Genomic DNA, 12,409 nt, shown 5'->3' on the forward strand with positions numbered 1-12,409 from the left:
AGTACGCTTCAGGGACAGGCTCAAAGGCAGCTTTTACTGGATCAGAGGCCAGCTCAAAACTTTTCCCTGCATTGCCACTGGTACCCAAAAGAGACCAAGGAAATATTCAGCTGTAGACAAATCACAATGAATAATGCTGTGCTTTGCACAAGAAATTGCTCCAGGAATTATTTCTCAAAACACAGCTTAGGGGCATCTTTACCTGGATTTTCTGATTCCCAAACTGCCTCTTGTACTTGTTTTGTACACATGTGTCCACATGGGGGTTTGTAGAGAATCTTGTCTTTTTCTATTTGTGTCCTCAGCACCCCAACTAATGTATTGTACATTTGTAGGTATGTGACAAATGCTTTTTTGGAGCAAACTGAATGAGGAAATGCTGGAGGCCTTAGACTAATTGGAAGGTTTTTGCATTGGTGCAGGCAAATCAGGTGATGAGAGTCTTCACTAGGTTGGAGACCCTGTGAGTGAAGGATGGTCAAGACATATGACACATGACAAATGCTGTAAACATAGACTCAAAAAGATATGGAAAGTAACTGGGTCCTGCAATTGAAAAAGAGCAAAAATCCAATCCAGGGCTGGGGGTGAGGGGGAGCATGTTCAGAAATGGAAGGAAGGGTATGGGTGAAGAGGAATGGGAATGTGTGCTTTGTGTTCCAATCGCAATAACAATTCTATTATGAAAATAATTCTGGAGAAGTTATTTAAGTCAGAGAGGCCATGTGCCATAGAGGATGGAGGCTGGATTTGGAGCCAGGAAGATGAAGGTTCAAGTCTCCCTCTGACCCAAGGAGCTACAAATCAGAGCCTGTTTCTGACCAAGAAGGTTGAAGTGTTAGTAGAGCAGATATGAAGAGCAGGAGACTCTTGGGTCATGTGAACACATCATGTTCTCTTTGTGAGACATAAGCAAATGTGATGTGTAACACAGGCTAGAGACTTTGAGAGAAGAGATTGCAGAGTTCTGAGAAGGACTTAGAGGATCCCCCTCTCTAAATTAGGACCTAATGGCTGAACACAGGTGGCTCAAAGGAGCTTCAAGTCTTTCAAGAATGAAACTCAGAGAAGCTAGAGCAGAAGGAGGAAAAGAACAGTGCAGAAAGAAGGGGAGACTGAGAGGACATCAGTGTGCACGGCAGAAGTCAAGTCGGGCAGGAACAAGAAGCACATAATGAGGGAAGTGATGGAGAGCACTCACTGGAGAAAACTGGGCAGATCCATAGAAACAAGGTGGCAATAAGAGTGGGCAGCCCAACTCCTGACCAAATCCCTTCCCTTCTGCTCGAGTCAGTTTCTGTTCTGTACAATGGGGGATTGAATGAGAAACTTCTATCTCTGCTACCTCCTTGAAATCTGATCCTGCCATACAAGTGTCAAGAGAGTTTTGTCCTGAGGACATTTTTGGTCCAGAGAAGGAGAGCTCAGCAGAGAGAGAAACACAGAGAGAGGGACAGAGAGAGTCAGAGACACAGAGAGACAGAGATTTCTTGTAATGATTAATCTGAGGAAGTCAATCCTATATGGGGAGAAGCAAAAGTTCAACTTCTCTTCCAATTGCCTTTTGTCTCATTAAGTTTATGGCTTCCATGCCCACATAAAGATAAGGCAGAGTTATCAAAGCTGCCAGATTGTGACAGGGGACAGAGCAGAGTTTAAGAACTTGCTTCCTTTGGGATCCTTGATTTGCCCCGATGGCCAGAGGGCTGCGGTCATGGCCCTGGGCCCTGGTGTGGCTGGCTCTCTGGGCTGCCTGCCTGGGCTTTGTCCAAGGAGGGAAGCTGCTGGTGTTCCCCGTGGATGGCAGCCACTGGCTCAGCATGCAGAAAGTGATTCAGGAGCTCAGTCTGAGAGGCCACGAAACTACTGTCGTGGCCCCGGAGCTCTCCCTGCACATCAGGGAAGGACGGCACTACACTTTGAAGACCTTTCCAGTCACATTCAGCAAGGAGCTTTTCGAGGATTTGATGCGTAATAATATTGAAAAAGTATTTGAACCAGAACCTTTACTGAAGAGATTTTTTGATAGGATTCCAATTCTGAAGAACTTTACTAATATGCACCTTAGCTTTTGTAGAGAATTAATCTACCACAAGGAACTGATGAAATCCCTGGAAGAGACCCACTATGATGCCATTTTAACTGATCCAATTATTCCCTGTGGAGCCATTCTGGCACAGTATCTGTCCATTCCAGCTGTTTATTTCTTGCGAGCTGTTCCATGCAGCTTAGACACTGAAAGCACTCGGTGCCCTGAGCCATTCTCCTATGTCCCCAAAATGGCCACAGAAAACACGGACCGGATGACGTTCCTCCAGCGGGTGAAGAACATTCTATTCGCTTTGCCCCAGAATGTGGTGTGCCATATCCTGTACTCGACTTTTGCAAGCCTGGCTTCAGAAGTCCTTCAGAGAGACCTGAGTATAGTGGATGTCCTAAGTCATGGATCTGTGTGGCTCATGAGAGCAGACTTTGTGATGGATTATCCCAAACCAGTCATGCCCAATATGATCTTCATTGGGGGCATCAACTGTGCCAGTAACAAGCGGCTCTCCCAGGTTGGTATGTATACCTTGGCCAGCCAGCCAGGTGCTTATTTGGTTTTCTGGTTTTTGAGAGAAAATCTGACTGCGTTTTTCATGAGTCCCCAAAAATGAGATGATCCGTAATGGTCCCATGGAGGGAAGTCTTAAATGAGGAAATTCTCCTACTTCCTGCAGGCTGGTGCCTTCTGTGGAAGGTAGCACAAGCTGCCTAGAGCACTGGGGTTCAAAGAGGTGCCCCGGCAACCAGAGCAAGGAGGCTTCAGAGACAGGACTCAGAGCCAGCTTTTGCTCTTCTCTGCATTGCCACTGGTACCCAAAAGAGGCCAAGGAAATATTCAGCTGTAGACAAATCACAATGAATAATGCTGTGCTTTGCACAAGAAATTGCTCCAGGAATTATTTCTCAAAACACAGCTTAGGGGCATCTTTACCTGGATTTTCTGATCCCCAAACTTCCTCTTGTACTTTCTTCGTCCATGCACATGTGTCCACATGGGGGTTTGTAGAGGATCTTGTCTTTTTCTATTTGTGTCCTCAGCACCCCAACTAATGTATTGTACATTTGTAGGTATGTGACAAATGCTTTGTTGGAGCAAACTGAATGAGGAAATGCTGGAGGCCTTAGACTAAGTAGGAAGTTTTTGCATTGGTGCAGGCAAATCAGGTGATGAGAGTCTTCTTTAGGTTGGAGACCTTTGAGTGGAGAATAGTCGAGACATATGACATATAACAAATGCTGTAAACATGGACTCAATAAGATATGGGAAGTAACTGGATCTTGTAATTGAAGAAGAGCTAAAAGCCTATCTAAGATTATAAATGCGGGGTGAGAAGGCTGGGGAGCCATGATCAGAAATGGAAGGGTTTGGGTGAAGAGGAATGGGAAGGTGAGGGAATGTGTGGCTTTGTGTTCCAATTCAATGCCAATTCTATTCTGCTAATACTCCTGGAGAAATTATTTAAGACAGAGGGGCCATGTGCCATAGAGGATGGAGGCTCAGGAAGATTCAGGCTCAAGTCTCCCTCTGGCCCAGAGACTGTTTCTGACCAAAAAAGGCTGACGTGTTAGTAGAGCATGTATCAAGAACAGGAGATGCTTGGGTCATGTGAACACATCATGTTCTCTTTGTGAGACATAAGCAAATGTGATGTGTAACACAGGCTAGAGACTTGGAGAGAACAGATTGCAAAGAGTTCTGAGGCAGACTTAGGGGATCCCCTCTCTAAATTAGGGCCTAATGACCGAACATAATGGCTCAATGGAGTTTGGAGTCTTTCAAGAATTAAATTCAGAGAGAAAACCAAAGGAAAAGCTGGAGATGAGAAGCAGCTGGAGGAGAAGAACAGTGCAGAAAGTGAAAGAAGGGGGTGCTGCTAGTGTGCAAAGCAGAAGAAAAGTCAAGTTAGGCAGGAATAAAAGCACGGAACGAGGGAGTAAGTGAGACGTGATGGAGAACACTCACTGGAGAAAACTGGGCAGATCATTCTGGAGAGCAATTTGGAATTACTTTCAAAAAGTTCTCAAACTGTGCGTGCCCTTTGATCCAGCGGTGTTTCTATTGAGTCTATGTCCAAAAGACAGAAAGGGACCCACATGTACAGAAATGTTTGTGGCAGCTCTTTTCATAGTGGCAAAAACTGGCAAATGAGTGGATGCCCATCAACTGGAGAATGGCTGAATAAGTTACGGTATATGAAGGTTACGGAATATTTTTGTTGTATAAGAAATGATCAGCAGGAGGATTTTAGAGAAGTGTGGAGAGACTTACATCAACTGATGCTGAGTGGAATGAGCAGAACCAGGAGATTATTGTACGTGGCAACATCAATATTATATGACCTTGAATTCTGATAAACATAATTCTTTCAAAAAAAAAAAAAAGATGATTGCTGCCCGTTTCAATGATCTTATACTGAAAAGAGCCATCCACATTCAGAGAAGATGGCTGTGGGAATTGAGTGTGGCTCACAACATAACATTCTCACTCTTTTTGTTGTTGTTCACTTGCATTTTGTTTTCTTACTCCTCTATTTTCCTTGTTAATCTGATTTCACTTATGCAGCAAGAGAATGATATAAATATGTTTATATATATTGCATTTAACATGTTTAATATATATTGAATTGCTTGTCATCTAGGGAAGGAGGTAGAAGAAAGGAGAAAATCTGAAATACAAGGCTATGCAAGTGTCCATGTTGTCAAATTATTTGTGCATATGTTTCGAAAATAAAAAAAATTATTAAAAAAAACTGGGAAAATATGGGAGGAGAAGCAAGGTGGCAATAAGAGTGGGCAGCCCAACTCCTGGCCAAATCTCTTCCGTTCTCCTGATATCAGTTTTTGTTTCATAAAATGGGGATTGGATGAGATGACTTGGAAATCTTGATCTTGTCATGTAAGTGTTATCAAGAGAGTTTTGTTTGGAGTACATTTTTGGTCCAGAGAAGGTGAGCTCAATGGATAGAAAAGAGATATTGACATTTCTTGTAATGATTAATCTAAGGAAGTCAATCCTATATAGAAAGAAGCAAAAGTTCAACCTCTCTTCCAATTGCCTTTTGTCTCATTAAGTTTATGGCTTCCATGCCCACATAAAGATAAGGCAGAGTTACCAAAGCTGCCAGATTGTGACAGGGGACAGAGCAGAGTTTAAAGAACTTGTTTTCTCCGGGATCCTCGATTTGCCCCGATGGCCAGAGGGCTGCGGTCATGGCCCTGGGCCCTGGTGAGGCTGGCTCTCTGGGCTGCCTGCTTGGGCTTTGTCCAAGGAGGGAAGCTGCTGGTGTTCCCCGTGGATGGCAGCCACTGGCTCAGCATGCGGAAAGTGATTCAGGAGCTCAGTCTGAGAGGCCACGAAACTACTGTCGTGGCCCCGGAGCTCTCCCTGTACATCAGGGAAGGACGGCACTACACTTTGAGAACTTTTCCTGTCACATTCAACAAGGACCTTTTTGAGGATATGTTTCATAATAATGTCCATAAAATATTTGAACCGGAACCTTTCCTGAAGAGATATTTTGATTTGATTACAATGTTGAAGAATATCTTTCATATGTATGATAGCTTTTGTAGAGACTTAGTGTACAACAAGGAACTGATGAAATCCCTGGACGAGACCCACTATGATGCCGTTTTAACCGATCCTGCTAATCCTTGTGGAGCCATTCTGGCACAGTATCTGTCCATTCCAGCTGTTTATTTCTTGCGAGGAGTTCCATGCAGCTTAGACACTGAAAGCACTCGGTGCCCTGTCCCATCCTCCTATGTCCCCAGAATGGCCACAGAAAACACGGACCGGATGACGTTCCTCCAGAGGGTGAAGAACATTCTATACGCTTTGCCCCAGAATGTGGTGTGCCATATCCTGTACTCGACTTTTGCAAGCCTGGCTTCAGAAGTCCTTCAGAGAGACCTGAGTATAGTGGATGTCCTAAGTCATGGATCTGTGTGGCTCATGAGAACAGACTTTGTGATGGATTATCCCAAACCAGTCATGCCCAATATGATCTTCATTGGGGGCATCAACTGTGCCCGTCCCAAGCGGCTCTCCCAGGTTGGTATGTATACCTTGGCCAGCCAGCCAGGTGCTCATTTGGTTTTCTGGTTTTTGAGAGAAAACATGACTGTTTTTAATCAGTGTCCAAAAGTGAGGGGATCCATGGTGGTCCCATCAAATCACTGTAAGTCCTCTAACATTTCCTGAACTGAGTGGAGCTGTAGAGGCAAATTAGAGATGCTGGTAGAGTTGGGATTTGCTTGCAAACAGCTCTTTGCACTGGTTTCTTTGTTTCCTCATTGATTTGGGGTCTCAGGGAATCAGGAAACCTTGAGCTAGTTCGAGATCTACTGCTCTGTGGGAGACCCTCTGCCTATACAAGTGATCCCCTTCCACCTGCCTCCACAGCATTCCTCCTCTCGTACTAATTTTCCCTAATTTTTGGCTATTTCCCCATTGCCTACAGACAGACCCATCTCTTCCCCCTCTTCCAAATAGCCTCCTCCTTTGATCCTCCCCCTTGGTGATTCCTGTCCTGTATCTCTCTGAGGTTCTGTGGCTAATTGACTTGAGAAGGCCTCACAACAAGTCTCCTCCTCCTCTCCTCTCTTTCTAAGGAAAGACTCAGCAGCCTCTTTCAACCCAAACTGCCCTCTTCCAGTTATCAATGACGTCCTCATTGCCAGGCCCAATGATGGTTCATCAGACCCCAAACTTCTGGGTCTCCTTCATCATCAGGCTCCTCCTCTTTCACTCCCCTGGTCCTCCTACTTTACTTTCCTGGTTCTCCTCCCTCCCTCCTCCTTTGCTGGATCACCATGCAGGCCATGCTCCTTACCATGGGCGTCCCACGAGACTCGGGCCTGGGCCCTCTCCCCCTCGCTCACCGAGCGATCCCATCGTTCCCCATGGTTTCATATCCTATCTCTAGGCTGCTGATTCTCATATTCCCCATCCAGCCTTAACCTCTGTGCTGATCTCCAACAGCCTCTTGCACACGTCCGGCTGGATGTCTCTTGAACATATCATGCTCCAAGCAGAACTCTCTTTTTCCCTCCAAACCTTTCTCTCCTCCTCACTTCCTGTTGCCCCCCAGCCTCCCAGGCTGCTATACTTGACTGTTCACTCTCTTTCAGTCCCACCCACCCCCCTTAATCCATCTGGCTAATGACAAGTCCTGTCTGTTCATTTCTCCCTCTGAATTACTTTGTAGCGGCTCTCCCCCTTGTCTGCCACTATCTTGGTATCATGGCTGTTTGAGAGCTCAGGATCCCAATGCCCTCGGGACGCTTAGAGGGCAGGATCCAGTCTTGTTTGTAACCCATAATATCTGCCAAACCTGCCCCTGCAGGACCCCAGGCCTGCCCCTTGCTGCTGCCTTCACACCCACCATTCAGGGGTCTCCTTCCTGCTTCCTCACTGGGAGGGAGAGAACAGCACAAACCCCAGCAGAGCTCCCTCCAGAAAGCCCTTTCTAGCCATTCTCTCTCTGGAGCTGCCTGGGATAATTAGCTCCATCTGCCCTGGAGGAAACTGAGGTGGATTTGTCCAACTGGTAACTGTCCCACCCTGTCCTCCTGAGGCCAGGCCCAGTGCCAAACCCCCAGCCTCAGGCCAATGAGCAGGGGGAGATGGGGATGGCCATCCGGAGGCCAAAGGAACACATGCTAGAGACTTTGAGAGAACAGATTGCAGAGTTCTGAGAAAGACTTAGAGGATCCCCCTCTCTAAATCAGGACCTAATGGTTGAATATAGGTGGCTCAAAAGAGCTTCAAATTTTTCAGCAATAAAACCTAAGGGGAAGCTAGAGAGAAAGGAGGAGTAGAAGAAAAGTGCAGAAAGAGGAAGAGAGAAATCCAAGCAAGAATGAGAGGACATCAGTGTGCACGGCAGAAGTCAAGTCGGGCAGGAGCAAGAAGCACATAACGAGGGAGGGAGGGAGAAGTGATGGAGAGCACTCACTGGAGAAAACTGGGCAGATCCATAGAAACAAGGTGGCAATAAGAGTGGGCAGCCCAACTCCGGACCAAATCCCTCGAGTCAGTTTCTGTTCTGTACAGTGGGGGATTGGATAGGATGACTTGGAAATCCTGATCTAGCCTTACAAATACTGTCAAGAGAGTACATTTTTGATCCAGAGAAGGAGAGCTCAACAGATAAATACAGAGAGAGGGACAGAAAGAACCAGAGACACAGAGAGACAGAGAGATTTCTTGTAATAATTAATCTAAGGAAGTCAATAATATTTGGGAAGAAGCAAAAGTTCAACCTCTCTTCCAATTGCCTTTTGTCTCATTAAGTTTGTGGCTTCCATGCCCACATAAAGAAAGATAAGGCAGAGTTACCAAAGCTGCCAGATTGTGACAGGGGACAGAGCAGAGTTTAAAGAACTTGATTTCTCCGGGATCCTCGATTTGCCCCGATGGCCAGAGGGCTGCGATCATGGCCCTGGGCCCTGGCGAGGCTGGTTCTCTGGGCTGCCTGCTTGGGCTTTGTCCAAGGAGGGAAGCTGCTGGTGTTCCCCGTGGATGGCAGCCACTGGCTCAGCATGCAGAAAGTGATTCAGGAGCTCAGTCTGAGAGGCCACGAAACTACTGTCGTGGCCCCGGAGCTCTCCCTGCACATCAGGGAAGGACGGCACTACACTTTGAAGACCTTTCCAGTCACGTTCAGCAAGGACTTTTTCAAGGATATGATGCGTAATAATATTCATAAAGTATTACAACCAGACCCTTTACTGAAGAGATTTTTTGATAGGATTCCAATTCTGAAGAACTTTACTAATATGCACCTTAGCTTTTGTAGAGAATTAGTGTACAACAAGGAACTGATGAAATCCCTGGAAGAGACCCACTATGATGCCGTTTTAACTGATCCAGTTATTCCCTGTGGAGCCATTCTGGCACAGTATCTGTCCATTCCAGCTGTTTATTTCTTGCGAAGAGTTCCATGCGGCTTAGACACTGAAAGCACTCAGTGCCCTGAGCCATTCTCCTATATCCCTAGAATGGCCACAGAAAACACGGACCGGATGACGTTCCTCCAGCGGGTGAAGAACATTCTATACGCTTTGCCCCAGAATGTGGTGTGCCATATCCTGTACTCGACTTTTGCAAGCCTGGCTTCAGAAGTCCTTCAGAGAGACCTGAGTATAGTGGATGTCCTAAGTCATGGATCTGTGTGGCTCATGAGAACAGACTTTGTGATGGATTATCCCAAACCAGTCATGCCCAATATGATCTTCATTGGGGGCATCAACTGTGCCAGTAACAAGCGGCTCTCCCAGGTTGGTATGTATACCTTGGCCAGCCAGCCAGGGGCTCATTTGGTTTTCTGGCTTTTGGGAGAAAACATGACTGTTTTTAATCAGTGTCCAAAAGTGAGGGGATCCATGGTGGTCCCATCAAGTCCTCTAACATTTCCTGAACTGAGTGGAGCTGTAGAGGCAAATTAGAGATGCTGGTAGAGTTGGGATTTGCTTGCAAACAGCTCTTTGCACTGGTTTCTTTGTTTCCTCATTGATTTGGGGTCTCAGGGAATCAGGAAACCTTGAGCTAGTTCGAGATCTACTGCTCTGTGGGAGACCCTCTGCCTATACAAGTGATCCCCTTCCACCTGCCTCCACAGCATTCCTCCTCTCGTACTAATTTTCCCTAATTTTTGGCTATTTCCCCATTGCCTACAGACAGACCCATCTCTTCCCCCTCTTCCAAATAGCCTCCTCCTTTGATCCTCCCCCTTGGTGATTCCTGTCCTGTATCTCTCTGAGGTTCTGTGGCTAATTGACTTGAGAAGGCCTCACAACAAGTCTCCTCCTCCTCTCCTCTCTTTCTTTTTTTTTATTGATAATAAATCATAAAGTTTATTTTAAAACAATTTAAAACAATTCTTTAGTATACATATAATTTTACCACTTTTGAAATATGAAAGCAAATGCATACTAATGAGATGGATGTGCTTGTTTATTTTTACATAAAGAATTTAATTCAGGAATTATGATAACTGTTGCCATCTTTTCACAATACCTGTGTTACATGATCCTATAGGCTATAATAAAGCATTGGGATCCATAGTTTAAGAAGCTTTTTTCTAAATAACTTAAAGTCACTTCCCTTAGGTGATAGAATTTATAAGACCCAAAAACGTTTATCTCCTTTAATCCACTAAGAGGTAGGCCTTAATTTTTGTTCTAGCCACTGTTCTGAATATATTTTTTTAACATTTCAGTTGAACTAAAAAGCAGGTTTTAATATGCTTCCATGTTAGTTATGCAATTCCAGAAAAATCATTAGTTACTTTGTTTCTTTCCTCTTTTGTAAGACAAGGAAGAAGATTGGACTAGATGTCTATAAACTGTCAATCTGTGACTGTATGAAAAATAAAATTTCACCTCAGATATTATCTGGGAAACCCCACTTATCTCTTTCTGTTTACTTTCTTCATCTATAAAATGAGAAACCTGGACTTGATGACTCCTAAGTAACCTAGTTTTGAATCAATGGAGGGAAAAGATTCAGGAACCCTAGCTATTAGGCCGCTCTTCACAGCTCCATCCTGTCTCTCCAGAGAATTTCTGCTTAATCATTGAATGGTTGCAACCTCATTCAAAATGAGAAATATTGAAGACCTTAAAAAGGCCAAGGTCTCCCACTGCATCCAGAGCCATCTCCAGTCATTCTGATTTACCTCTGGCCACTGACCCATATGGTTCTGGAGGGGAAACTGAGGCATGACCTTGCCCACCCCTCCCTCACTGAAATACAACTCACTTGCATGTCATGGCATCACCCCCCTGGTGTCATGGCCCTTCTTTGAAGGACAAACAAGAATAAAATCAATGATACTCCTATTCCATTTTGTTTGAATTTCTTAGACTTCCTAACTGCAGATCGGGGAGCCCAGAAATCACTTCTTCCACTCTCCTCTCTTTCTAAGGAAAGACTCAGCAGCCTCTTTCAACCCAAACTGCCCTCTTCCAGTTATCAATGACGTCCTCATTGCCAGGCCCAAAGATGGTTCATCAGACCCCAAACTTCTGGGTCTCCTTCATCATCAGGCTCCTCCTCCTTCACTCCCCTGGTCCTCCTACTTTACTTTCCTGGTTCTCCTCCCTCCCTCCTTGATCCTCAGCCTCCTTTGCTGGATCACCATGCAGGCCATGCTCCTTACCATGGGCGTCCCACGAGACTCGGGCCTGGGCCCTCTCCCCCTCGCTCACCGAGCGATCCCATCGTTCCCCATGGTTTCATATCCTATCTCTAGGCTGCTGATTCTCATATTCCCCATCCAGCCTTAACCTCTGTGCTGATCTCCAACAGCCTCTTGCACACGTCCGGCTGGATGGCTCTTGAACATATCATGCTCCAAGCAGAACTCCCTCTTTCCCTCCAAACCTTTCTCTCCTCCTCACTTCCTGTTGCCCCCCAGCCTCCCAGGCTGCTATACTTGACTGTTCACTCTCTTTCAGTCCCACCCATCCCCTTAATCCATCTGGCTAATGACGAGTCCTGTCTGTTCATTTCTCCCTCTGAATTACCTTTGTAGCGGCTCTCCCCCTTGTCTGCCACTATCTTGGTATCATGGCTGTTTGAGAGCTCAGGATCCCAATGCCCTTGGGACGCTTAGAGGGCAGGATCCAGTCTTGTTTGTAACCCATAATATCTGCCAAACCTGCCCCTGCAGGACCCCAGGCCTGCCCCTTGCTGCTGCCTTCACACCCACCATTCAGGGGTCTCCTTCCTGCTTCCTCACTGGGAGGGAGAGAACAGCACAACCCCCAGCAGAGCTCCCTCCAGAAAGCCCTTTCTAGCCATTCTCTCTCTGGAGCTGCCTGGGATAATTAGCTCCATCTGCCCTGGAGGAAACTGAGGTGGATTTGTCCAACTGGTAACTATCCCACCCTGTCCTCCTGAGGCCAGGCCCAGTGCCTCACCCCCAGCCTCAGGCCAATGAGCAGGGGGAGATGGGGATGGCCATCCGGAGGCCAAAGAAACACATGCTAGAGACTTTGAGAGAACAGATTGCAGAGTTCTGAGAAAGACTTAGAGGATCCCACTCTCTAAATCAGGACCTAATGGTTGAATATAGGTGGCTCAAAAGAGCTTCAAATTTTTCAGCAATAAAACTCAGAGAGAAAACCTAAGGGGAAGCTAGAGAGAAAGGAGGAGTAGAAGAAAAGTGCAGAAAGAGGAAGAGAGAAATCCAAGCAAGAATGAGAGGACATCAGTGTGCACGGCAGAAGTCAAGTCGGGCAGGAACAAGAAGCACATAACGAGGGAGGGAGGGAGAAGTGATGGAGAGCACTCACTGGAGAAAACTGGGCAGATCCATAGAAACAAGGTGGCAATAAGAGTGGGCAGCCCAAC

At 46.0% G+C, this 12,409-nt stretch overlaps 2 protein-coding genes across 8 annotated transcripts in view; both read left to right on the forward strand.

The window, feature by feature from the left end:
• Positions 1-12,409, forward strand: part of LOC141540420 (UDP-glucuronosyltransferase 1A6-like) — a 75,160-nt gene that overhangs the window by 41,363 nt on the left and 21,388 nt on the right. Inside the window, exons 1-2 of one of the 7 annotated variants that reach the window (XM_074264453.1) lie at positions 1,629-2,354; positions 5,894-6,100. The exons of 4 other annotated variants lie outside the window; for them this stretch is intronic. In XM_074264453.1, the coding sequence (XP_074120554.1) occupies positions 1,695-2,354; positions 5,894-6,100 (867 nt within the window). In that variant the 5' untranslated portion in view covers positions 1,629-1,694. Of the gene's footprint in view, positions 1-1,624; positions 2,559-5,236; positions 6,101-12,409 lie in introns of those variants that run through there. 2 more of the 7 variants (XM_074264454.1, XM_074264456.1) reach the window with 2 other exon arrangements.
• Positions 8,467-12,078, forward strand: LOC141538804 (UDP-glucuronosyltransferase 1A5-like). The gene is made up of 2 exons (XM_074260627.1): positions 8,467-9,334; positions 11,963-12,078. The coding sequence occupies exons 1-2, from the start codon at positions 8,467-8,469 to the stop codon at positions 12,076-12,078; spliced, it is 984 nt and encodes a 327-aa protein (XP_074116728.1).

Source organism: Sminthopsis crassicaudata, chromosome 4 (assembly GCF_048593235.1).
Source record: "Sminthopsis crassicaudata isolate SCR6 chromosome 4, ASM4859323v1, whole genome shotgun sequence".
Classification (NCBI taxonomy): domain Eukaryota; kingdom Metazoa; phylum Chordata; class Mammalia; order Dasyuromorphia; family Dasyuridae; genus Sminthopsis; species Sminthopsis crassicaudata.